Source organism: Rhipicephalus microplus, chromosome 9 (genome assembly GCF_043290135.1).
Source record: "Rhipicephalus microplus isolate Deutch F79 chromosome 9, USDA_Rmic, whole genome shotgun sequence".
Lineage (NCBI taxonomy): Eukaryota > Metazoa > Arthropoda > Arachnida > Ixodida > Ixodidae > Rhipicephalus > Rhipicephalus microplus.
In genome coordinates, this window is record NC_134708.1 from 5,241,917 (window position 1) to 5,268,636 (window position 26,720).

At 46.9% G+C, this 26,720-nt stretch overlaps 1 protein-coding gene across 1 annotated transcript in view; it reads left to right on the forward strand.

Annotated features, from left to right (window-relative positions):
• Positions 1–5,792: 5,792 nt before the first annotated feature.
• Syn (synapsin) overlaps positions 5,793–26,720 on the forward strand; it is a 29,630-nt gene continuing 8,702 nt past the window's right edge. The window contains exons 1-6 of the mRNA XM_075874277.1: positions 5,793–5,837; positions 11,051–11,126; positions 20,878–21,282; positions 21,875–22,089; positions 24,956–25,204; positions 25,652–26,035. Coding sequence (XP_075730392.1) covers positions 5,793–5,837; positions 11,051–11,126; positions 20,878–21,282; positions 21,875–22,089; positions 24,956–25,204; positions 25,652–26,035 — 1,374 coding nt within the window. The remainder of the gene's footprint in view (positions 5,838–11,050; positions 11,127–20,877; positions 21,283–21,874; positions 22,090–24,955; positions 25,205–25,651; positions 26,036–26,720) is intronic.

Here is a 26,720-nt window from a genome sequence, read left to right on the forward strand (position 1 = left end):
CATATGTCTGGATATTATTGTAGAATAGTTTTGTCAGCACAGCTAAGTTATGATTTTAGGCTTTTAGATCAGCCAGTCCCATGTATCTCTTGCTTTCTTGAGCTGCGTGCCACATCTGTGGTACTTATGTGGAAGACAGAGGAAGTGTTAAGTTATTACAAGCTTCAAAGCAGTGTTGCAGGGAGAGACTGCTACCTTTATAATAAGCATGCATGATAAAATTCACCTTAAAGGGTCAGTAAACAGCCCCAAGATCTAAAAAATGTTGTAAAAAAAATACGTGCACTTTTGCTTTGTGAACATGCTGCAGCAAGAATTTGCGAATGCAGTCTACTCTCATTTATTCAAACTTGAAGGGACCTCTAAGTTTTGTTTAAATTATCAGAAGTTTTCAGATAGATGACTCTGGGTGAGGTAATGCTGCACATTATGATTAGGCATGAATTTTATCACATTTAAAATTTTTTAAAGTGTTATTAAACTACAACTGCACGCAATGAAGAGAAAGCAGTGGTGTAAGCTCGACACGTTTATTGGCCATTTACTGCTGATCAGAGTTTTTAAAGAAGTCCTGAATTTCCAACAGCTTCTATGCTATAGGTATGTGCCTTCAGTACAAAGCTCTCTATACCAGTTGAGAAGCATCACTGTTTACCATGTGTGTGCTTTGTTTCGAACATATGTTTACTAGCAAGGCCTTTTTCCTTGAAGGTGTGAGGTGCTTATTTTTTATTTTTAGACTGTTTGGATTATATAAGCTTGCAAATTTCAAATAGTAGTAAGAAAGCAGCAGATATTTTCCGGTATGAAACTGCAAAAAGTATGACATAACCGAATGATGGAGAAATACATTGAAAGAATAGAGGGCCGACCGAAAAATTGAATTTTGTTTGAATTAACCGAAAGTTTGAATTATCAGAGTTTGAATTATCGCAAGTATACTGTATGTGCTATATTAAAATGTTACATCATCAGTTTCATTTTTGCGCGACCTCGCCACCCTTTTCTCTCTCAGACAGGGAAAGGCATAACCCATTGTCGTGACTGGCTTAGACCAGTTGATGCGCTGTGTGCTGCCTCAAGTTGCCTATCAGCGACTTTGCATCACTGCTAGTGAAAGGAAGATTGGTCGGGAAAGGCGCATGGCAATGGCTTTTTGAAGTGAAGGCCTTGCGCACCGTGCAGCGCTTTAATATTCCGAAAACGTGATCGCTGCAGTCTACTCTAATTGCCAAGCTTTATTTTTGGGGGGGGGAGGGGGGTGTAAGAAAAAGTCGTAGCCTGTTGACTGACTTTTTAATTAGTCGAAAGGTTCATTTCACGTGCTCATGGCTTATTCTCTGCTGCAGCTACAGGCACATCCAAGAAATGCACCATACCAAGGAAGAACAGCAAGCACACACGAAATGCACATGTATTTAATCTGTAATGTGTGTTTACTAGGTTTGTGCAAATATTTGAATAGTTGAGTATTCGAATTTGCTTCGAATTTATATCATCGAATATTTTCGAAGTATTCACAATGAACGAATAGGTGTATATTATTCCACGTGTAACCGCTTGTAAAGGTGGTTTCACTTCAATGTAGGAATGCTAAGCTGTGAAAGCACCTATTCAGGAGAAATTTGCTTTGCTGCAAAGCCCTCTTCTAATTTAAAGGGGCCCTGCAACACTTACTGAGCATGGTCAGAAAACGCTGCCGATTGGTAGTCGAGGCTACTGAGAGCACGGAAGGCAAATATTATAGTGCAGCACGCGGCCTGCAATTCACAATAAATTTTCAAGGCTAAAAATTGCTTTCTTCCCTCGGCAATTGACACTACAGGCTCAAAAATCACTTGTCACAGCCAAGAAGGAATATACGGCTCTGGTCACAGCCATTAGTTGATTTAAGCACGGCGCGCCCGTCGTTACCGGGGCCGCCACAGGAGGCCGTCGCTTGTCCACGAGTACGTGCGCAATTGCACTGAAAAGCCGCGTATTCAAAGGAAAAAAAAAAAAGGTGCTCAATGTCACGAGGTGCGTGTGACGAATTTTCTTTCGCCGTGCCATTCCTTCTTGCTTAGCTTCCTGCCACTTTGTCGGGAGGAGAAGAGGGAACGCAATCGCAGCGTGCGACAAACTTTTGGAACTCCGCTCGTACTGGAGTGATTATAGAAACTTTCAGGCGGAAAATTTGTGAGGCAACAAGCGTGTTTACTGGCTCCATGGTTACTTGAAAAAGTGTTGCAGGTCCCCTTTAAAGAAACATGTTACCCTAAAATCAATTCTTCATTTTATTAAGATTTCCAAACGTTAAGTGTCATACAGCTTATTACTCGCATCCTACCGATACAACTATTCAAGGTTGTTCTGACTTCTTTTGAAGGAAAAAAAAAAAAGACATTTGCATACAGCCCATATTTCGCTTCAAAAGAAATATTGTGCAGGTTAGTTAGGTCATGATAAATATTCCCCTTTTGTTATATGTCATACATACCATTCGAATTCGATTTGAATTTATTCTATGAAAATCACTATTCGCTTTGAACCTAAATTTCACTATTCGCACAAGCCTAGTGTGTACACAGCGACACCTTAGAAGCAAGTCATCGCACAAAATTTTATTATATGAAAAATTTGTATTGTAATGTGGGACATGTTGAAGAGGCAAAAAATTGAAGGATGCTCGAGCGTTGTCTTCAAGAGTAGGACGGGATAGTGTAATTGGGCCCCGTGCACAGCGCCTTCTCACTTGCTTACCTGGCTTTGGTTCTCTGTGCAAGCGTGCCGCAAGGAAACTGATGCCTGTGAGAGTATCATGGGCTTTTACAAACTATTCTAGAATGCCTACAGCAAGTACAGTTGTACAGTGCCCACTACGCCATAATTCTTCCTTTTGCGAATCAGTCAAGAGCTCACTATGTGTCTGTAAAGCATAGGCTTGTGCGAATATTGTAATACTTCGAATATTCGAACGAATAGTACAGTATTTGAACTTGCTTCGATTCTAATTTAAATTATCGAATTTTTCAAAGTATTCAACATGAACGAATATATGTATATTAATCCCTATGTAACTGCTTGTAATGGTGATTTCACTGCAATATAGTTGTGCTAAACCATGAAAGCATTTATCTAGGGGAAATATGCTTTGCCACAAAGCCCTCTTTAAAGGGGCCCTGCAACAATTTTCGAGCATGGTCAGCAAACGCTGCGGATCGGTAGTCGAGGCTACCGAGAACACGCCAGCTAAATATTATGGCGCAGCTCGCGCTCTGGTTTTCACAATATTCTCAACGTCAGATAAAAATCGCTTTTTTCTCTCGGCAAATGACACCACAATGTCAAAAATCGCTCGTCACAGCCATTGTACCAGCCATAGGCTGATTTGAGCATGGCGGGCTCGGTTGTTACTTGGGTCATCGTGGGTGACCATGACTGGTTCACATGCACACGCCCGATCGCACTGAAACAGCGCCTATTAAAAGAAAAAAAGTGAGGAGTGCTCACGGCCATACTCGCACGTAAAATATTTTCTTTCCCCTTGCCATCTCTCCCGGCTTCACTTCAAGCGCTTTCGTCGTGACAAGAACAGAGAATGCAATTGTGGCATATGGCAAATCGCAAAACTCAGTCTGCTCATGCTCGACAGATTCTAAAAATTTTTCCGGCGGTTAATTCACAAAGCAACAAGCTTCTTTAGTGAATCTATTTTATGATTACTTGAAAAGCTGTTGAAAAACCCCTTAAATGAACATATTATCCTCAAATCAATTGATAATTTCTTAAAACTGAAAAGCTTGTTTTGCCGACTTATACACTGTAACTGTAATGAATAATATTACATATTTTACAGGTTATCAGTTGCATCCTACTGAAAGGCAAATCCTGCTACTTCTCAAAGTTGTTTCGACTTCCCTTGAATGGGGAAAAAAAAAGAAAGTACTTGCATAGATGCCTTACTTCAATTAAAAAAATATTGTGCAGTTTAGTTAGGTCATGCTAAATATGCCCATTTTTTTTATACGTCATATATTCTACTCGAATTTGATTCGAAATTATTTGACCAAAATCACTATTCGCTTCGAATCTAAAGTTCACTATTCGCACAAGCCTAGTAAAGCAACATGCGAACCTACGCAGCTGTTCACTTTCTTGATGCTTTTGCTGCAGCTGATGAACAGATATGTATGAGTACTTTGTAATAGGTGGGCCCTTAAAACACCCATTCATTGTGCATTTCACATGTTCGGACATCTAGTGCAATTCTGCACTTCTGCCACACAATATTACATGCCTTAAGGGCCCTGTGGCACAATATAAGCGTGTTATTTCTATAGCTTCGTTTTGAACTGTGCTATGCACCAATATCATTGCGCAACTGGCAATGCCAAAAACAAAGCTATTATGATTTTATTTATATGCAGAAACTACTCAGTTTTCGGACTAGAGCGACACATAGCAACTATTTTCACAATACTAGGAAGTGACGTTCCACCACGTGGGAGTGATGAAATAGGCCATGCGCTTTGATTGGTTCAATGTGACAAGTCGCACATAATACTCAAATCGTTCCTGATAGGCCACACTACTGTGTGCTCAATATTACAAAAGGGTATTTGATGCTTTCTCAGGAACAAAATAATTCCATTTTTAAAATATGAAAGTCTGAAAACAATTGCAAAACAAAGCTAGAAGGGCTGCACATCAGCCCTCATGAGGCGAGCCATCCGGTACGTCACTGTAGTACCTCTGTTACACTTGGCAACTTAATAAGTACACTTTGAGCGAGTACACTTTGCCGCAAGTGTCATTTACATGCTGTCACGTGAGAAAGTTTAGTGTCACTAGCTGCAAAGTACACTTGCTGGCAAGTGTGTTTCCCAACCTCACTTCGCTACGACCAAGTGTGTAGCCTCGGTACCAGTGGCTTGCACAGATATATGCTGTTGCTTAAAGCAGCGCTCATACATATTTAAACTATTGTTTTCGCTATAAAGGATACCACAATGTAATAAAACAAGTCATAATACAGCGAAAGACCTTGCTATTTTCACCCTCGGGTAGTTTGCGGCCACGTCCGCCAGGGGGATGTGGCAGCACATCCTGTGCAATGGCTGCGTCTGTCGCATTGTTTACTTCCAGGCACACTTGTATGCGAGTCATTGCCTAGCCATTTGGGATGGCCTGTGCTACTGGCACTACTTCCACGAAGACAATATGGTCCGATGATGAGACACACGTACAGACATAACAAACATATGTCGCACTACAAATCCACCAATTGCCACTGCCATCATTTTCAAAGTAAACTTCTCTTTCTCGTGTAGCAGCCAAGCACCAAAATGACACTTTATGAGCGTAATACTTGCTCAAAGTGCACTTAAAGGAGCACTAACATCAAATTTAAAGATCGAGATGTGCCCATCATTCGATCGTTTGGTATGCATAGGTCTTCGGCGCCAAATTTGAACGACATCCGTCGCGTGGAAGTTATTTTAATTCGATGTCAAACAGCGTAGAAAAGCTATGGAGAAAAAACGTAAAATAGACTGCCCTGCTGCATCGACACTAGTGCTACGTGTTCGGTGTGATACATTCCACAAATACCATTCTGAGTTACGATGCCCTAGTAGTGATGACGTGTGCGATCCGAGTGTTCTTATTGTGGCGCCGACTGGCACCGAAGCTCTGAAATGCACTCGCTCGCCGTGTCTGATCTTCGTCGCACCGGTTTGAATGATTTCGTGAGATTATCAAGATAAAAACCACTGTTAAAAGAACGGCAAAAAAAAAGAGGATGATTAAACATGTGCTTGTCGGTTAGCACGTCAGGAAATCGTTGTGAGTTGCAGGTGAGTTGCAGTCGTCTAGTTCGAAGCACAGAAAAAGCACAATGAGGGTGTCTTTTAATAACACGTATGTGTTACACATCAACACGACCACAAGCTATCAAAAGTGTAACAGCGTATAGTCAGATATCATCGCTAACAAGTAACATGCAGGTATTGTTGAATTTTAGTTCATCTGTAGACTTCGTGTCCACGTAAAAATGGTAATATACAGTGTTAACCGCGAGAGGCTGGATAGGTGGGCCATCTGGAGGCGCAAAAAAGAACCTGGCAAGCAGGAAACGTATTCGATTTTTCCGCTGATCCTCATTGGCGATAGCTATATTGCATTGGCCCCTCTGCGTATACCTGAAGGCTTTGCACGCCAAAATACAACAATATAGCTGAGACACACAAGCGAAAATGGCTGAAGTGTGCATCCTCAGGTACCTCTGCAGTGCTGCTTGGAACGGCATCCATTTCGGAATCACTGTTTTGCAAAAGGTCGATTGAAGCAAAAATAATTCGCGACGTCGCGAATCGTGGGGATTCCAAGCTTCAGACTATTGTATTGAAACCGAGTCAACCCTTTGTACGGCGACGACAGCAATACAGGTGACAAGGCATGACTGAATGTGTATGCCTGGCAGACGAAATGTTTGCAGAGCAGCTGAGCCTGACGTCACGCTTTCTTAAGGTGAAGTGGTCAGCTGTGGCGTGATCTGGAGGTAACCGCAAGGTAGCGCCACTGTTGGTGCTCTCAGCGCTGAAAATGGCAGGATTGCTGGCCGTTTTGAATAGCGCTTGATACCAGTGCTATAAATCAATAAAAGTTATAGTTATTCATTCGTCAGTTGCATTTTAGGTCGCGAATCGCTGCTGCAGGGTCTATAGCTACTCGCTGACGCAAAAATCTTGGCATGAGTAAATTTGATGTGAGTGCTCCTTTAGGTTGCCATGTGTGACAGGGGTATAAGAGACTCATAGAGATTGGAGACTGCCTTTGATGTCAAGGGTAGAGTGAAATGCAGAAAAAAACACATTTTTTATCGTCTGCTGGGGTTTTGAAGATTGCAGACTAATAACTTTCGTTACCATGTACCAATTTCTATATTTATTGTTGCATTCATTTATCTCAATAATTGGCAATACACAAATTCCTGTGCAACAGAATGCAGACGAAAAAGCTTTGCAGGGCTGTTTTAAGGAAATTCCTCCCGCTGCATGACATTCCAGTGGTGTCCTTTTTCCGAAACAGTTTCGAGGAGCAGCTTAGCTATGTGGTAGAACACCTGCTTGCTATACAGAAAGCCTGGATTCAATTCTCCTCCCACTGCATGACATTTGTGTGGTGCTATTTTTACGAAGCAGTTTCAAGAAACAGCTTGGCTCTGTGGTAGAACATCTACTTGCTACACAGGAAGTTTGGGTTCAATTCTCCTCCCACTCCATGACATTTGTGTGGTGTCCTTTCTCCCAAGCAGTTTCAAGAAACAGCTTGGCTCTGTGGTAGAACATCTACTTGCTACACAGGAAGCCTGGCTTCAATTCTCCTCCCACTCCATGACATTTGTGTAGTGTCCTTTTCCCAAGCAGTTTCAAGAAACAGCTTGGCTCTGTGGTAGAACATCTACTTGCTACACAGGAAGCCTGGCTTCAATTCTCCTCCCACTCCATGACATTTGTGTGGTGTCCTTTTTCCCAAGCAGTTTCAAGAAACAGCTTGGCTCTGTGGTAGAACATCTACTTGCTACACAGGAAGCCTGGATTCAGTTCTCCTCCCAGTGCATGACATTTGTGTGGTGTCCTTTTTCCCAAGCAGTTTCAAGAAACAGCTTGGCTCTGTGGTAGAACATCTACTTGCTACACAGGAATCCTGACTTCAATTCTCCTCCTACTGCATGACATTTGTGTGGTGCTCTTTTTACGAAGTAGTTTCAAGAAACAGCTTGGCTCTGTGGTAGAACATCTACTTGCTGCACAGGAAGCCTGGCTTCAATTCTCCTCCCAGTCCATGACATTTGTGTGGTGTCCTTTTTCCCAAGCAGTTTCAAGAAACAGCTTGGCTCTGTGGTAGAACATCTACTTGCTACACAGGAAGCCTGGATTCAATTCTCCTCCCAGTGCATGGCATTTGTGTGGTGTCCTTTTTCCCAAGCAGTTTCAGGAAACAGCTTGGCTCTGTGGTAGAACATCTACTTGCTACACAGGAAGCCTGGATTCAATTCTCCTCCTACTGCATGACATTTGTGTGGTGCTCTTTTTACGAAGTAGTTTCAAGAAACAGCTTGGCTCTGTGGTAGAACATCTACTTGCTGCACAGGAAGCCCGGCTTCAATTCTCCTCCCAGTCCATGACATTTGTGTGGTGTCCTTTTTCCCAAGCAGTTTCAAGAAACAGCTTGGCTCTGTGGTAGAACATCTACTTGCTACACAGGAAGCCTGGCTTCAATTTTCCTCCCACTGCATGACATTTGTGTGGTGTTCTTTTTCCAAAGTAGTTTCAAGAAACAGCTTGGCTCTGTGGTAGAATATCTACTTGCTACAACACAGAAAGCCTGGATTCAATTCTCCTCCTACTGCATGACATTTGTGTGGTGCTCTTTTTACGAAGTAGTTTCAAGAAACAGCTTGGCTCTGTGGTAGAACATCTACTTGCTACACAGGAATCCTGACTTCAGTTCTCCTCCCACTGCATGACATTTGTGTGGTGTCCTTTTTCCCAAGCAGTTTCAAGAAACAGCTTGGCTCTGTAGTAGAACATCTACTTGCTACACAGGAAGCCTGGCTTTAATTCTCCTCCCACTCCATGACATTTGTGTGGCGTCCTTTTTCCCAAGCAGTTTCAAGAAACAGCTTGGCTCTGTGGTAGAACATCTACTTGCTACACAGGAAGCCTGGCTTCAATTCTCCTCCCACTCCATGACATTTGTGTGGTGTCCTTTTTCCCAAGCAGTTTCAAGAAACAGCTTGGCTCTGTGGTAGAATATCTACTTGCTACACAGAAAGCCTGGATTCAATTCTCCTCCCACTGCATGACATTTGTGTGGTGCTCTTTTTACGAAGTAGTTTCAAGAAACAGCTTGGCTCTGTAGTAGAACATCTACTTGTTACACAGGAAGCCTGGCTTCAGTTCTCCTCCCACTGCATGACATTTGTGTGGTGTCCTTTTTCCCAAGCAGTTTCAAGAAACAGCTTGGCTCTGTAGTAGAACATCTACTTGCTACACAGGAAGCCTGGCTTTAATTCTCCTCCCACTCCATGACATTTGTGTGGCGTCCTTTTTCCCAAGCAGTTTCAAGAAACAGCTTGGCTCTGTGGTAGAACATCTACTTGCTACACAGGAAGCCTGGCTTCAATTCTCCTCCCACTCCATGACATTTGTGTGGTGTCCGTTTTCCAAGCAGTTTCAAGAAACAGCTTGGCTCTGTAGTAGAACATCTACTTGCTACACAGGAAGCCTGGCTTTAATTCTCCTCCCACTCCATGACATTTGTGTGGCGTCCTTTTTCCCAAGCAGTTTCAAGAAACAGCTTGGCTCTGTGGTAGAACATCTACTTGCTACACAGGAAGCCTGGCTTCAATTCTCCTCCCACTCCATGACATTTGTGTGGTGTCCGTTTTCCAAGCAGTTTCAAGAAACAGCTTGGCTCTGTAGTAGAAAATCTACTTGCTACACAGGAAGCCTGGCTTCAATTCTCCTCCCACTCCATGACATTTGTGTGGTGTCCTTTTTCCCGAGCAGTTTCAAGAAACAGCTTGGCTCTGTGGTAGAAGATCTAGTTGCTACACAGGAATCCTGACTTCAATTCTCCTCCCACTCCATGACATTTGTGTGGTGTCCTTTTTCCCAAGCAGTTTCAAGAAACAGCTTGGCTCTGTGGTAGAACATCTACTTGCTACACAGGAAGCCTGGCTTCAATTTGTGTGGTGTCCTTTTTCCCAAGCAGTTTCAAGAAACAGCTTGGCTCTGTGGTAGAACATCTACTTGCTACACAGGAAGCCTGGCTTCAATTCTCCTCCCACTGCATGACATTTGTGTGGTGTCCTTTTTCCCAAGTAGTTTCAAGAAACAGCTTGGCTCTGTAGTAGAACATCTACTTGTTACACAGGAAGCCTGGCTTCAGTTCTCCTCCCACTGCATGACATTTGTGTTGTGTCCTTTTTCCCAAGCAGTTTCAAGAAACAGCTTGGCTCTGTAGTAGAACATCTACTTGCTACACAGAAAACCTGGGTTCAATTCTCTTCCTACTGCATGACATTTGTGTTGGGTCCTTTTTCTGAAGCAGTTTCGAGAAACAGCTTGGTTCTAAGGCAGAACACCTGCGTGCTACTCAGGAAGCCTGGCTTCAATTCTCACTGTAACAGAAAACTTAATTTTATTTCCATATTTCTCGACTGTTGGCCATGGACAATGCGGATTTTTCTTTGACAACAATTGGCACTGACACCAACATAGGACAAGGGTGTCTATGCAGGCTAGTTGGTACTTAATTGCAATAATGAGTGCCTCTTTCCTGTCAACTACTACTTGCAATTTTGTACGCAGCGCTACACCCAATTATTACAACGCAGGAGTTTCTGCAGAACAAGCTTTTTAATGCTATTGTGTTAATATAGCATGCAACGAGTTTTCATGCACAGGATTCGAGCGTTTCGACCACAATACTGTGAATCTTTAGTATGGCAAAGAAAGACTCATGAATAACATTAAGTGACTCAAGAAAGAACATTAAGTGATATTTTCTTTTCTACGACCAGCTAGGAGGGTTGCAGGCATCGACACGTCTCTAAACAGGGGTGCTGTTCCGGACACTGCCGAATTCTGCCAGATTGTCGAAATTCGCCATCTTGTCAGCTAGGATTTGTCCAGAAGGCTGCAGCGGCGTCTCCTAATTGCTTTAAAATACCGTCATTACCGATTTTGACAATATTTCTGAATTAGACAATGTCTATAGTCGCACTAGAGATCTAATAAAAAAAAAACGGGTTCGAATGCACGGCGGCGCTGCAGTCGAAGTCTCTTGGCGTGAGACATAGAGTTAATATACAGACTCTATATTAACTCTACACGCGAGACCACCGCGAGAGCGGTGACGTCACACGCGCCGTGGCGCCCCCGTTGGCGGCCGGCGCGCCGCTCCGGTGTCGAGGAGCAGACGGCGGCCGTCGAGGAGGTTGCGAGAAGTGTCAGTTTGAGGCTGCTAGTAGGTCGTGCTTAGTCTCGTGGTTGTATAGCTCACCCTCCCTTCGCTCGCAAGTCGCCAGTGGTCCTCCCAGCGGGACACAGGCCAGTCGCCCTCATCGCTAAAAGGTGAGACCACGCGCACGGAATCTGGGAACCGGTGGTTGTGCTTAAAGGCCGGTGAGAAAGGCCCGGTGACACGGGAAGGGGGCCGGGCAGCGGCAACCATCGATTGAGGAGGTTTGTAGAAGGAGGAGGAGCTCGCGCTGCGGCTATCGATTGGCCCGGCGGCCACGAGGTTTCCTTCGAAGGGAGCGGCGGTGGCCGCCATACCCCAGTGTGAAGACCCGCTGAAACCGCGACAACTGCAGGCGCAGCGAAGCGCGCGAGCTAATCTTGGGCTGGGTCCGGATCTAAAGCCCAGCTCGGGCGGCGGTGCCGTTCACTCTATAGATGCGCTGAATTCTCACTAGTACCAAAACGCTTCGTGATCCGCGGGCGTCGGATGTCATCTCCATCTACCGGTGCTCTGATCGTAAGGATGGGACGTCCGATGCATAAGCCGAGCTTGCTTAGAGTGACGTCTACAGCGGCGAACTTCGCATAATTTAAAATTAAGACTACAGAAGACACGAATGCCACCTGAACCGCCTTGTTTGCTGACTATACTTAAATTGGGAAATGGATGATTAGTCATCTCTTCTGTGACTGAGCTGCTCGTGACTACTTCGCACCCGGCCCTTTCGGGTCAGAGTAAAAGTTGGGCCCGTTTTAGTCGCTGATATCGTTACCCATCCCAAGGCATGATGCCTATCCTGACAGCAGTGCAGGAAAGTTCGCAAAGGATGAGTGCGGGCTCTTGAGGCGTTGTCGAACTCTTGCAAGTCGCCCTTTATTGAACCTTGGTTGCTGATACCACGGACTAAGATTAAAAAAAAAAGAACCTTCGGTCGGCGATTGTGATTTAAGAGCAAGATACGACGTCCTCGATCCGGGGGCTTGCTTCCCAGCAGGGACGCCAGTACGCCAGAAGTGTGCGAACTCGTACATGGTCGTACAACTATAAATCACGAGCTGTTTGGTTTGAAAAGCACACTTGCGGTTCACGTAGCGATCGTATGGCGTGTTGCAAATGTGCGTCAAAAAAAAAGCGCCAGTAAATATTTAGTTCAAGCAAAGTGCGTAGAGCGCCTGTTTTTGGTATCCTCTAAAGAATCTGGAACAATTGATGTTGGACGCTCATGTATATAATTATTGCTTCTATTTATAGATCATGTCGTTGCTAACAAAAGTGAGGTCGGTGAACCGACATCGCCTGCGTATGGTACATCCGGGAGTTCGTGCTATTGACATGGCTTTGGTATAAAACCAAACGTATATGTTTGCACGCCAGACTGACCACGTGCCGTCAGGGTGCTTCTGATTTTATACGCTGCAGCATACAACGAATTCGCAACGTTTTTCGCCATTTCGTTATACAGAACCTGCTCGGCTCACCACACGCCTTCGCGACGATCGCTTCGGTACAAGCCACTTTCGTTACAACGAGGTTCGCTTGCGCAGTGCAGAACAGTTGGATTGCGTAACGGCACAGTCTGGTGTCGCAGCGTGGGCCCATTAGTGCGTCCTGCTGTCTCTCAACATGTCCGCGCACAAAGGGCCCATATTTACTCCGACGCTGTCCGGGGAGAGTAAATGGGCGATCTTCCCATTTTTTTCCTGCAAAGTGAAACCCCGCTGACCCGTTCGCCGCAGTGGTCCGGTCGTTGCCCTTAGCTCGATACCGCGCTCTAGCTGCGGAGCGCAACAGCGCGGCTCTTACGAGAAAAATGATAATAATAAAGACATAATGGGTATCGCCACTACGCTTCATTGGTTTCGAGCTCGATACCGCTCGGCGATAAAGTTCGCTAGAAATATTGGTGTAACATTTCTTACGGAATAAACAACTGCTGTAATCTATATACTGAGAAACGAGTATTCGCCGGGTCCGAAGAAATACGAGAAAATGAGTGCACATACGCAAGTCTGAAAAACGAAACAATTCGCAACGTTGCGGCTGGTAGACCGGCCTTAATCGGAGTGACTTCGTTTGGCTGACACATTCCTTTTAAAAGTGCAGCTGCGCGAGGTGGAGCTATAGTTATCGATGTACGTACGAAATCCTGGGTGCCACATAAATGGTTTGTTAATGAGCCACGATCCTGTACGCTTTGCACACTATTCAAGGTCCTCCTCTGAACTTTTTACAGGGGGAGGGGGTGCATCCAGCATGGCCATCCTTTTTTTCACTACCGTGTTATGGTCCACAATATTAGTCAACAGTGTGAAATAGCGTGCTAAGTTGGCTGGCAATCCTGAATACTGTTTCACACTAATATGAAGGACTTGAGTGTGCCACTCAAGCTTATTGCTCATTATCATCATAAGCAAACAAAAAAGTTATCCGAAATTCCAGAGGAGACAGTCCCACTCCAGACGCCCATAACACAACTGAAAACTCACAGGATACCCTGTGCATTCGCCTAAGACGACTCGAAGACGAAAGCCATATCCTGTTTCTCTCTCGATGCACTTACTATAGAGACTAGACCACGCGCTGCGACGGGTACGTGTGGTGAGAGGCCTCAAAGGGGTACCGACACCTTTTCTCGGAGGCGAGTTTACTCTGCCATACAAATCTGTACACAAAGACGGCTTTGAGCAAGTGTGGCGCTCAGCAAATGCTGACATTTAATTTTGATATTAAAGTCGAATTGCGCACCTACCGACATCGACACTAACTTGACGCCAGGCTACAGTACTAATCCTGGTGACTTCACGCAGCAATCTGGCAAGTTCTGATGACGTCAAGCGCAAAAAAAAAAAAAAATGGCAGCTTGCGAGTCGCCGTCTCGATCGTCTGCTCGCGACGTGCGGTCCCTAGGGGCTTTTAGCTTGTACGGATACTTATTTACGTTACCGGATACAGAATATAATCTGCGCATACGCCGGTCTTTAGGAACGAAAACCTTTACGTAACGTTAGCTACCCGCCGGAGAGGCTTTACGTTTGCGGCCCTATCTCGTAAATACACTTTCGTTCGTAGGAACTGGTGACATCCACATTGCGAAAACTCCAACCTTGGAGTCAAAATAGGCTGAAGTTTGAGCGCCAATAGCGATGAAATCGTTTCAGCTGAATTAATAAAGCTAGAATGGCCTAAAGCATCAAAATTGTGAACGCAGAAACCCCGACGTCTGGATAGGTGGCGCCATCTAGCAGGACAAAAATAAACCACAATATCACTAAGTTGTTATTGCAGAAACATTGAGCACTGTACGTCTGGCGTAAAAACCGCGCAGCGGCGTTGTTAGGAATGAGTTACCGTTTAATCATTTTCAGCTCAAAAACAATACGTGTGAGTCAATGTGTTCATGACTGTTTACATGAAGTGTAACAAGACTTCGAAACCATCGTGGCAGTAACCTTGCATTTCTTCACCTTTTCGCGCATACGATGATACTGTACACGATAAAGAAACATCTCGCGATTTTGCCGGAGCGCTGATTCAATCCTTTCTGAGTTAAAAATAGTTTAAATGCTGTTAGCATCACCATTCATGGCATACGTTTGCGTACGTACGTAAACGTTTACGTATGAGAAGCTAAAACGTTGAAAAACATGCGTGTCGGTAAGGCAGTAAACGCAAACCGGGTATTCAGTAACAATTTAACGTAAAGAAGTATATGTACATGCTAAAAGGACCCACTGCCGTCCAGTATACATATGAAGCGAGCTAGCAGAGTCTGGAATAGTGTACGTGCACGCCAATACAAGGCATACGCTTATCAGAGGGCAAATGAATCGTTTGCTTTCGAATTTTTCGTCATGGCACCAATATTTTCCCCTGTGAATCGTCTTGCGCGAGTGAAACAAAGGACAACAGGTGCAAGTTCCACCGATTCCAGTCCGATCCAGCGCTGAGACAAGCGGGGGCCAAGGCGGAAACTACACGCCAACCAAGCGGAGTTTGCTCTGTTTGATGCACTTAACTTTGGACACTTACACGCGCAAAATGCAGTTGCTGATTGACTGAATAACTTTACTTGGTCCTGAGGAGGCGATGACCCCCTAAAGGGCCCCGTCTGCGGACCGCGCCCATGACGGGACCGGGAGGTTAAACTCGACGGCCATGTCATGAGCCTTCTGGACTGCCCGAAGTTGGTCGTCCTCGTGGAGACTAGTGAAAGCAGGATCCTAGTCCTTTTCTGTGATTGGAAACCCGTCGTCCGCGCGCAACTCGGGGCATTGCCACAGCATATGTAGCAAGTTGCATCGCGAGATGCTATATCGGGGGCACCCCGGCCTTAGTTCGCTTATGAGTCTAGCTGCTGACTGACTTCCGATTGTTGACGAAGACTGCGCCTTACGGCTGCGACAGTTGCCACACGTGCAGCGCGCAGCAGGCGATCGAAGAAGCGACGCGCGGACGAGGATACGTCACGAAAACTCGCGCGCGCACATGCTAACGCCTGGTGGCGCTGCTAACCAAGTCGTGACGCCAGGGCACAGTAGGAGCTGAAACTATCGTTAAAAAGCATGCTATAAATAATTTTTCGGTGTGCACTAACGCTTACCGGTACGTTTCCTACGCTCCCGAGAACTTGGTCTACCATTTGACGCAAAAAAAATAAAATTAGTGAAAACTTTCGTGTCAGTGCCCTTTAAAGCCCATCGTAAACTGCAGTCGACTATCACTGATTTTTGAATGAAATAAAAAGTGCCGCCATATCCACGAAGTGAATGATGATGAGTGGGCGAAGCTCTGGAGGAAAACCTGGTAAACCATGAATCTTCCGTACATTTTGCCTACTCGATTTTATTACAATGCTCCCCCTAGCGTACGTCGCCGCACTAAATCGAACGATTGCCTTCCACCAATGACACGTGCCATATGTGACATCAATCCTATTTTATAACATCTCGCATCTTTTTTTTTTATTGATATGATATATAAGGTGATGTTGGCGCAGTCTCGCATCTTTCATCATCAACTACAAGTACCGCCGTCTAGTTTATAACATCTTGCATCTTTTCATCATCAGCTACAAGTCCCGCCATCTAGTGAGCACTGAAAGAACTAAACGAGAGGTAGCTACATGCAGGAGACGGTGCCGCCATCTAGTGAACACTGCAAGAACTAAACGAGAAGAGGCGACATACAGGAGACGGTACCGCCATCTAGTGGACACTGCAAGAACTAAACGAGAGGTGGCTACATACAGGGGACGCACAGCCCACGCCTTAAGGAGCTTCGCCCCTAAAAAAAAACAGACCAACAGCTGATAACCGAGGCAAAATGGTGCTGCTAGAACACAGTAGGCCATGCCTAGCTTTGCCCAACGGCGCCGCTGCTGATGCTCACGATGACAGTGGAGGCTTTCGACTTCAGCTGCCCATTGTTGCGAGGCTTCCGCATTTTGTTCTGCCAATGACAGGTATACAAGACGAGGGTCGACTTTGCATTGCACATTGCATTGCACTAGCGATCCCCCTCCAAAGCGAAGGAGGGGGATCGCTAGCGTGCCTCCACTTTACGTCAGAGTGAAACCTCAATGTATGACAACGTCTAAAACGACCCCGTAACAATATATTATCAACAGCAGTGCCCTTATGACCGAGAAATTAAGGTAAATGCAAGAGAACACATGCACCACGACTATACACCTTTTCACAGGAAGGAAAAAAACACCGCCATGATGGGCTGTGCGTGGCAGTACAAAGGCGAAGGGCGCAACGTTGTCAGTGCATTTTCGAGGGGACGCGCCAATTTGCACAGCCCAAGGAGGGCTATGGCGGCGCCCAGGGAGGCGTTCACGAAAAGGTGAATACTCGGCGACTTTTCTTGGCACTGGAGGGGAAGTTACGGAAGCGGAGCTTCTGCACACATAGCACTACGCGAAGTAGTCCGGTCCGTTTTGGAGCGCGTCTCGTAACGCTATGGAAAGTGACAGGGACGTACAATCAGCGTTTCATGTAGACGCAGACGCCGCTTAGCGTTTGAGGAGCACGTAAAAAGGCGGGACTTTCCCATGCGTTCAAAAACGCGAAGTCACAATGAATAAATTAAAGTAAATGCGACTACCTTAATGATGGGAGCTGCGTCCTGTCTCAAATAGCTCCACGTAGACAATGAAGGTGGAACTTTTATATTTCACGGTGAAAATACGGGCGCTGTTGTGGAACTAATTCACTGGCGGTAGGATGTCCGCAATTGGGCTCTGTAGCCTTGGCTCCAATGCCAAGAAAAGTCGCAAAAATAATCACGAGGACGTTAGACATACCGCCTACAATTGATCACTAGTAATCGAACTAGGTGCTAAAGGGGCGGTGCCACCAAATTTCGATGCTATCCCGAGCCTGCTGTGGGTTTTCTCTTTATGCAAGGACTCTCGACACGAAAGGTCAGACACAACAAACGCGTAGGGTATACTTTAATTCACTTCTAAAGGTGTTGCTAAATGCTCACTCTCGCGATCAAAGCCCATCGCTTGCGCAGCAAGACTCGACGCGTCCTTCACGGACAACGGAGGCCTCCACAAAACACCCGAAGGCCTCCGTCAGAGACGCTGCGCGCGTTAAACAGTGGGGCTGCCCCCTCCTCTTTCCGCGTCTGTAAAAGGCCGGCGCATCTAGCGTCGGGCGGCCTCCTCGTCCACGCTCTGTACAGACGGTGTAAATATAAACGCTTTGTTTCCTTCTGGCTGCCTATTGCCTTGGAACTGCCTGGGTGCTACTGCAGCTAGCTATGGCGACTATCAGCACGTTTGTTTTGCTGGGGCTTGAGTGGCAAGTGAGAGCCACTGGTGAGAGCAGACGACACTCGGCACAATGTGCGTCACAGCCTTGTGTGGTCACGTGACCAAGCCACCTATGCATCGACGTCACTGCCCAACACAGCGCCGCGAAACCGAAAATGGTCCACATAAGTAGAGCAATCTTAAACTATTTAGCGAAAATACGCGAATCTTGGTGCGTGTATCATGCTTCCTGGAGCTGAAGGAAATTACCGCTCACAGCAAAGAACACGCACATCACAAGTTTGGTGGCACCACCCCTTTAGGAGACGTCATAAAATACTGCTTTAATTGTTCGTTTTTGTTTGATTCGTGGAAAAAAGAACCGCCGGACGTTCCTATGAGAAATGGCTCGAGTAATTAAAAAATTTAATTTTCGCCTGGTTGAACTGACAGGTCGTGTTATCTAGCGGGGCCCAGTTGAACCAAACACGTCTGCCATTGCGGAGGCCATGGCAGGAAATTATTCAATAGCCTTAGTTGCTGCTATGGCTCCCACTACTTTCGTTCTTCTGCTACTGATGTCGGCGGCCGCGCAGTAAAGCCGGGCAACGTAGTGCACCGCAACGGTGACGTGAGACGTTCTGCTTGAGGCGGGTAATTCAAGTGCGCTAACCCGATGCGGTAACACTACGAGGTTTCTCGTAGTGTTACCGAACTTGTAAAAGTAACACTACGAGATTTCACGACAGCTATTTCAGCAATCAACGTCGACTTAATAGTTGCCTTTTTAATAAGGGAGCAGGGAACAGAAGCCGTGGCTTGGCGTGCCGCAGCCAAGCGCCGTCATTTTCTCCTCTTGAGCTCGCGCGCTTTTCGGTTCAGTTTGCCGCCCGAAGGACGGCACTACAACGGCATCGGGTAGCGTTAAGTCGCGTGACGTCACGCCAGATGTGTAACGTCATGATGACGTCACGAATTCATTATATGTGACGTCATGGCGTGATGCTATTTTGCACCACTCGCCCCCGGCGCCGCGGGACGGTCAAATTTCCCGTTGTGAAGGCTCGATCGTAAGGTGGTGGTGAAAACATTTAATAACCATTAAATGGTTACAGAGAGGTGATTGGGTTGGGGCCTTATTGGCCTCCTACCCTCACAGCACTAGGTGGAACCCCTATTCCGGGGCTCCATTGGCAAGCAACGCCGCCCGCGCACGTTGAACCAGAGCCTCTTGGGCCTTCAGGTCTTGACAGCCGAGCAGGGCCGCCTCCCAGTCCTCTCTCGTGGGATTGGGGTTGGGGGGGATAGATGGATTAGACTGGCACGCCCAGACGATGTGAAAGGTGTCAGCCACCTCACCACAGAACTGGCACGTGCCATCAAAGGATGAATTGAAATGTTTTAGCACTGCCGGGCACAGTACAGTATTGGTAAAGCTTTCGCCTTAAAAGGACACGCTAGACACATACGGCACTCGGAGACCGGTCGCGGATCTCCTGCGCAGCAATGTAGGCTCTTGAGGTGTCAATGCACGGCACCGCTGCATAGGGAGGGGATCGAAGTTCTGGGTGTATACTCACAAAATCCCTTTGGTCCCCAGAGAAGTCGTGTGGCCATCATTTCCTGAAGTATTGCTGTGCACGTATACTCGAGAAAAAGTTTGTGAAGCTACCAAGATCTGGATCTCCTGCAGTAGACCCAGATCTACTGCAGGATGTACCGAAAAACTACGAGCAAGTAAGTCACGAAAGGCGTTCCACCTTTAATGCCGGCTGTCAAGTACTCTCGGGGCATGTAGCTTTCAGCATGAAAAATATAGCGCTGTATATGTCTAAGGTATTTTAAGCTAGAACCAATTGTTTTGGAGCTGATCACACAAGGTGTGAAGCGCGTGCAACAGCTTTCACTTCGTTCATTCTTGCCTTAGTGAGCTAAGTTATATCTTCAATTATTTTGTTTATTTGGTGTGTATGCGCTCAAGAGGTGACACACATGTTACGCAGTTCCGAAGTGCGTTTTCTGTTGCAAGGTCCTCGCTTCTGTGGCATATGGAGAATTCGCGACCTACACCAAATTATGCATTGAAGTTGCGCTTTAGATAATTTACCTGCACATCTTTCAAAGGTTGCTAAAAATGAAAGCAATTTTTATTTTGCTAGGCAGTTTCATAATCCAGGCATTAAAGGGTTAAATCCAGCAAACGTCAGCGAATTCATTCCAATTTATTCCCATCCCTAAATGAATAGGAGCACGCGACCGAAAGCTTTCCTTTAACCTCTTGCTTCTCTTTTGTTTCCTCTCATCTTTTTTTCTTCATTAACCATGGTCACTAACCATTAACAATTGCCCTCATTAATCACTTGCTTACGAACGGGGAGTGTTAAACTTGTTGCCATCGGTGGCGTACCTCTCCCGTTTTCCCTGACCTATATTTTATTTTCATAGGGAAGAAGGCGAGAAGAGTCGAAGTAGCTGTCTTGAGAAAAATACAAATCTTTGTTATTTTCATTTCAGCGGCGCTCCGCGTCTGGAACGAACACAGCCGGCATGGCTAGCTGAGTGCAATAAAGACGAGCGTTCACCGGAGAACTGACGCCGCTGGTAACTGTACGATTAACGCGTTGCCTGCATATGAAACGTTAAGAGGGAATGTGTCCACGTGTCCACGCATAGCCTATGGTCCACGTCGTTGGTAGGGCTCTAGCCAGGATTTTTTTTTTTCAGGGGGTGTTTATGTGTCGAACGGCAGACTTCATTAACTGCATGGTGGTCGTTGTGACGGCGTGTAAATACTGCAGTGTCAAACGAAATAATAAAGCATAATTTTCGAAAGGGGGCAGAGAATCCCCCTCCCCCCCAAACTATACGGCTCTGTTCGTTGTCACTGATCGCGCGTGTAGCTCTGCGAGTTATAAGCAAATCCGTCAACAGTTTTGTGCTTTAGCCGACATTGTTTACGGCTAGAAGACACGTCCATCTGTCGAAACGTCGGCTCGAGTTCACAACCTCTGTTTACCGATTATTTCATCACAAGCTGCTGTTTCCCTTCCTGTAGATTTTTGTGTGAGTGTGAAACTGTCAAGTTGCCCCTATTGCAGTCGGAGGCCTTGCGCACACCATCGCCACCACGGCGGCGCCAACGGGCCAGTACCCGGCGACTAACCCGTTCTCGTCGTCGTCGGCCGCCGCAGCCAAGATTTCCTTCTCGAGCTTCAAGCAGGGCTTCACCAGCACCACAAACTACCTCCGGCGGCGCTTCTCGTCGGGCGACCTCTCCGGGGAGCTCGACGACCAACCCGGGGCCGCCGGCGATGCGCCCGCCGCCGCCGGTGCACCAGCCGGGCCACCGGTTAACGCGGGCAGCGCGCAGCCCGGCGACACCGACCTGTCGCTCAACCTGCGCCCCAGCTCGGCCACCAGCGCGCCCAGCTCGCCGGCCAGAAGCGGAGTCAGCTCGTTGCTGTCGCGCGGCGCTTCGCTGACCGGCCGTGTGGTGGGCGGAGGTGCGTTGCTCTCTGGAATCACAGGTATATATATAGGCCACGCAAGGGCTGGCAGTCATTCTTGCAGCGCGAAATATGAACACACATACACGAGTAGACGCGAATGCAGAACGGGCGCTAGACCGTCGTGTCAGGACTAGCGCCTGTCACGCCTTCGTGTCTTCCATTGTGTTGCGCAGCGAAAATGACTTCCGCTTCAAGCCCCACTAGTTGTAGCTTTGACTGTACAATGGACCCTCACCAGGTTTGGGCAAATGTATGAGCGCTCAGTGCGTGCCGTGAAGCACAATAGAAGGGGCAAAATAAGGGGAGAGGCTCTTCAAATGTCTTCCTCGCATCTTGCATTTGGTAGCAGGCAGTGCTTACGGTCGAGAGATTCCGGTTAGGCAGTGAAGCTCACCTCTGCGCAGCATGCATTTTTTCTAGTTTGAATTGATTGAATGAATCAATTAGAAAAATTCTTGAAAGGCGAATTTCCGATGTCACGGTAATCAAAATATTATTGGCATATGGTGAGGTGAGAGCCCTTTAAAAACACTCTGCAAAAACCTGGCTGTACAGCTGTGGGCGGCACTTGCGAAACCCGTCGCAGGTGGATCGGGCACTGTCGTCGGCAAGGAGCGACAACTCACGTTGCTCGTGGTGGACGACGCGCACACCGACTGGTCCAAGCACTTCCGTGGCCGCAAGGTTCATGGCGAGTGGGATGTGCGCGTCGAGCAGGCCGAATTCAAGGATCTCAGCATATGGTCCAGCTCGGAGACAGGCGCCACCGTCAGCATGGCAGCCATGAGGCAGGGAACCAAGGTGAGACGTTCTACCTCATTGCGTGCACCATGTCGTGCAAGTAGCTCATTCACTCATAATACAGGCCGAATCCAGGAAGTAGAAACTCTCCAAAATAAAGCCATACACAGCTGTCACAGCACATGTGTTCCGACGTGATCATCATCCTTGTTAGCCTTACTACGCCCACTGCTGGGCAAAGGCCTCTCCCATGTTTCGCCAATCTACCCTGTCATGTGCTTGCTGCTACCATGTTACTGCTTGCTGCTACCACGTCTCGCCTCTTTGGTCTTCCGAAGAGGCGAGAGTGACGGTGGCCTTGCCCTGAATCTGCCAGAAAGGGCAACGCGGCTGGTCGGTCAGCAGCAGGGTGGCTGCCGCTGCAGTTAATGTAGCGCGGCGATGTCGTGGTAGTACATGGTCCTTTGGGATGGCTGTCACCGCAGCGGAGGCAGCGCTTGTTGCGCGAGCAAGTCCCCGTAACATGGTCAAAACGACCGCATCGGGTGCATTGAAGGGGCCGTGGTAGTCGAGGGCAGACCGGCCTCTGGAGCTTAAACAGGAACACCTCCAGTGGTACAGCGGTGTCCTGAAAGGTCACCGTGAAGCACCTGCATCGGCAGACTAGCGAGACGACTTTGATGGCTGACACGAGGTTGGCCGCAACGTCATCAGGGTCCAGGTTGTTATGAACACCGTAAATGGTGCCCATGCAGGCGTGTTCCATGAAAAGGTTGTGCTTCACGTGCATCTCACAGAGCTGGTTCACTTTGAGGAGTGGTGAGGGATCCGCGAGGGGTTCAATGTCTGCTGCCACGGCATTTCAAAAGAAATTGACACGCACGCACCGAGTGGCTGAGAACTCGGAAAGGAAAGCCGCGATTGCATCGCGGGATGCGGCGAGGAAATTCGCCTTCTTGCCCTCTGGGTGCAAAAGAATGACGCCACCACTTTGTACAAGTGCTGCAGGAGACGCCGGAGCCAGGGACTCGGGCACCAAGGGTTTATGAAAAGGTGAGGAGAAGCGGAACGCAGGAATTCCAGTTACCGCCCATGTCACATCCGAACTGGCAGGAGACAACGAGGACAGCGTATAGTGGTCCTAGGAAGAACTGGAGGCGAGCGAAGCTTCCGACCTTATGCTGTCGTCCGAGAAGGGGTGCTCGGTACACTATCCTTCCCTTGCGCGCCTATACGGGCGAGTTTTGCTGGTCAGCGCTAGCCAGCGACTCTTGCTCAGCTTGTTTACACGACTTTGTCACCTTCGAGGCCTTGTGATTTGGTGTCCTTGGCTTCCCAATGCTGGAAGATGCATTCTTTTGCATCTATTGCTGGAGCATTGTGTCCTGGTCGGGCCGGTGTTTGAGGACCGGGGTCCAATTTGTAGCCCTTAGCAGGGCTGTGTGCAGGAAGGCGTGTAGTAGGTGTTGAAAAAGAACACATGGGGGAAGCAAAAAACAATCGCCCTGCTCAAAAGTTTAACTCGTTCTTCTCTTAGAATCCCGTCAGTTACCTTTAATGACCAGTAATTATTGTGCCTACGCGCTACGTATCCGTCCCATGTCAATTTCTTAGTATTTATAAGGGTGTAGCGCACGACGACAAGGACACAAAAAGAGAGGGACGCACACACACATAGCGGTGTGTGTGTGCATCTCTCTTTTTTGTGTCCTTGTCGTAGTGCGCTATACCCTTATAAATGATAAACCCCAACCAACTAGCCCGGCAACATGTCTTGATTTCTTAGCCTTGATTTCATCTATGATATCCACTGTGCTCTTTTCTCGTCTTAATTACACGGAAACGTGGTTATACAGGGTGCTGTCAAGACATGCAATGAATTATTAATCCAAATAAACCTAAGTTTATGGTTTTAGATCAGCTCAACGCAAGTTAACTTCCTCACCACAACTCACAGTCGACTCTCATTTGGTTAATATCAGCGACAGTGTATCTTTTTTTGGCGTTCACCTCGACGCTAACCTTAACTTCGCTCTACATATTGCTCACATTAGAAAAACAACAGCATTCGGCATTCGCGCATTACTCAAAGCTCGCTCATACTTTTCTCATAAAGCACTCCTTTCACTTTACTTCGCAGTCATTCATTCTCATATCACTTAAGGCATCGCATCATGGGGGAATACTTACCAGTGTCATCTTTCATCCGTACATCTACAAAATCGAGCTATTCGCGCTATTTTTAACTGTTCTCGCGACAGAAGTGCCGCTCCCCTTCTTCAATGCAATACAATCTTAACTGTTAACTTCTATTCAGGTTTAATCTAATTATATTTCTGCATAAACAAATAAGAAATCAACTTTCTGCTAATTTTATTGATCCTAATATGTTAGTTAATACTAACATAACCAGGTTTGCGGCTAATAATAACTTTTTACTTTCTAAGGTTCGTACTAACTATGGTAAATCATCTTCTCTCTTCTGTACCATCACCATATGGAATAATTTGCCCACTTCGCTAAAATGCAAAGTTTCTTTAATTTCATTTGAAAACTCATTGAAAGAGTACCTGTTAAATAGTTGATCTATCTTCTTTGTGTTGTGTTATGCTGTATTATTTGTTTTTTGATTCCATGCCTTTTTGTTTTCATTCTGCTTTGTATATTTTTGTTTCTACGATTCTAACAGCTGCTTGTGCTTTTATTATTTGTAATCATCACCGAGGGTCCCGTTGCAGTCGTGTACTTTGGGACCCTCGTCTGTATATTTTACTTCCTGTAAGATCATTTTATGACATGATAATAAACTGATTGATTGATTGATTGAAGTACAAGGAGCTTTTCATTACACCACACAAATTAGCTCCAAAAGATTAAACATATACGTTTGCACATCCCAAGAGAAAAGTGGCGTGTCCTTCTGCAGGTGGTTCGCTCTTTCCGGCCCGACATGGTGCTTGTGCGGCAGCATGTGCGCGATGGCAGCCGTGACGACCGGCCTTTCCTTCTAGGCCTGCGGCTCGGAGGCGTGCCGGCTGTCAACTCTCTACACAGCCTGTACAACTTCCAGGACAAACCGTGGGTGTTCGCCCAGCTACAGAGCGCCCAGCGCCGTCTAGGCCGGGAACAATTCCCCCTGATGGAGCAGAGCTTCTTCCCGAACCACGCCGATATGGTTAGCATCCGCTTGAGCATAACGTCTGACTGTCAGCAAGCGGCCGACTTTGGCATGACAACTAAGGAACGAAAACCTATGCAACACGAATCGGGATGGTAGTAGTCCTTCAGTTGCAGCAAGTACTGCTCTTCCCCCTAATAGCCACCCCCTTCCCCCGAATTTTGATGTAGGGGCCGTATGATTTGCCGAAAATATTAAAAAAGTAGGTGTTTTTCCGAAATAGCAAATGTCTGCAGCAACTTCCCTACCTCCCCCCCCACCCTGGTAAAAAATGCCTGTCTACGGGCCTGTCCTAGGCCCATTTTGGGGACCACAAAATAAACCCAACGTTCTTGTGACCACAAATCGAAAGATAATTTCCGCAAGGTTTACTCCAGCAGTACATTGCATGTCAAGAACAAACGGTGCTGCTAATCAGGTGACACCACTTCTGCCCTTGCGCAGCTGGCCGCCTCCAAGTTTCCCTGCGTGGTCAAGGTGGGCCACGCACACGGCGGAATGGGCAAGGTGCGCGTGCAGAGCCAGCAGGAGTTGCAGGACGTGGCGGGACTAGTGGCGCTCGCGGGCGGCTACTGTGTCGTCGAGCCGTTCGTCGAGGCCAAATGCGACCTTCACATCCAGAAGATCGGCTCTGCATACAAGTGCTTCGTGCGCAAGAGCATCAGCGGCCACTGGAAGGCGAACGTGGGCTCAGCCATGCTCGAACAGGTGCCCCTCGCCGACCGGCACCGTCTCTGGGTGGACACAGTGTCCGAACTGTTCGGAGGCCTCGACATCTGCGCCGTCGAGGCCATACAGGCCAAGGACGGCAGGGAGTTCATCACCGAGGCACGTGTACTTTAAGCATTTCACTAGTTGGCCTTCAATGCACTTTTGAATCCTGCAACTGTTCTCCCTGAATATGAGCGTCATCGAGACGCTTTTCACGACCGATATGTTCATATTTGTCAGAAAAAGTCAGACAGCACTGTTCAGCAATGCTCATTATTGCATTTATGGGTATGATATGGCAAAACATTTTCAACCATACTGATTACATGCCTTCAAGGACGCAACGCGCACCTAACCATAAACTCGAGAAATGAGGCAAGGATAAAGTGTCAAAGTTTTCTTGATTGATTGATATATGGGGTTTAACGTACCCAAAACCGCTATATGATTATGAGAGACGCCGTAGTGGAGGGCTCCGGAAATTTCAACCACCTGGGATTCTTTAACGTGCACCCAAATCTGAGCACACGGGCCTACAACATTTCCGCCTCCATCGGAAATGCAGCCGCCGCAGCCGGGATTCGAACCCGCGCCCTGAGGGTCAGCAGCCGAGTACCTTAGCCACTAGACCACTGCGGCGGGGCTGTAAAAGTGTTCTTTATATGAGTAATTCCTGCTAGCGTTTAGTGTTTTGCATTATGTCAGACAGAATTTTTACACTGGAACAAGAAAATAATTGGATTCTTTCTGGCTTGTAGTTACTACGTATGCATAGATAACCTTACGTCGAAACGAAAGCATA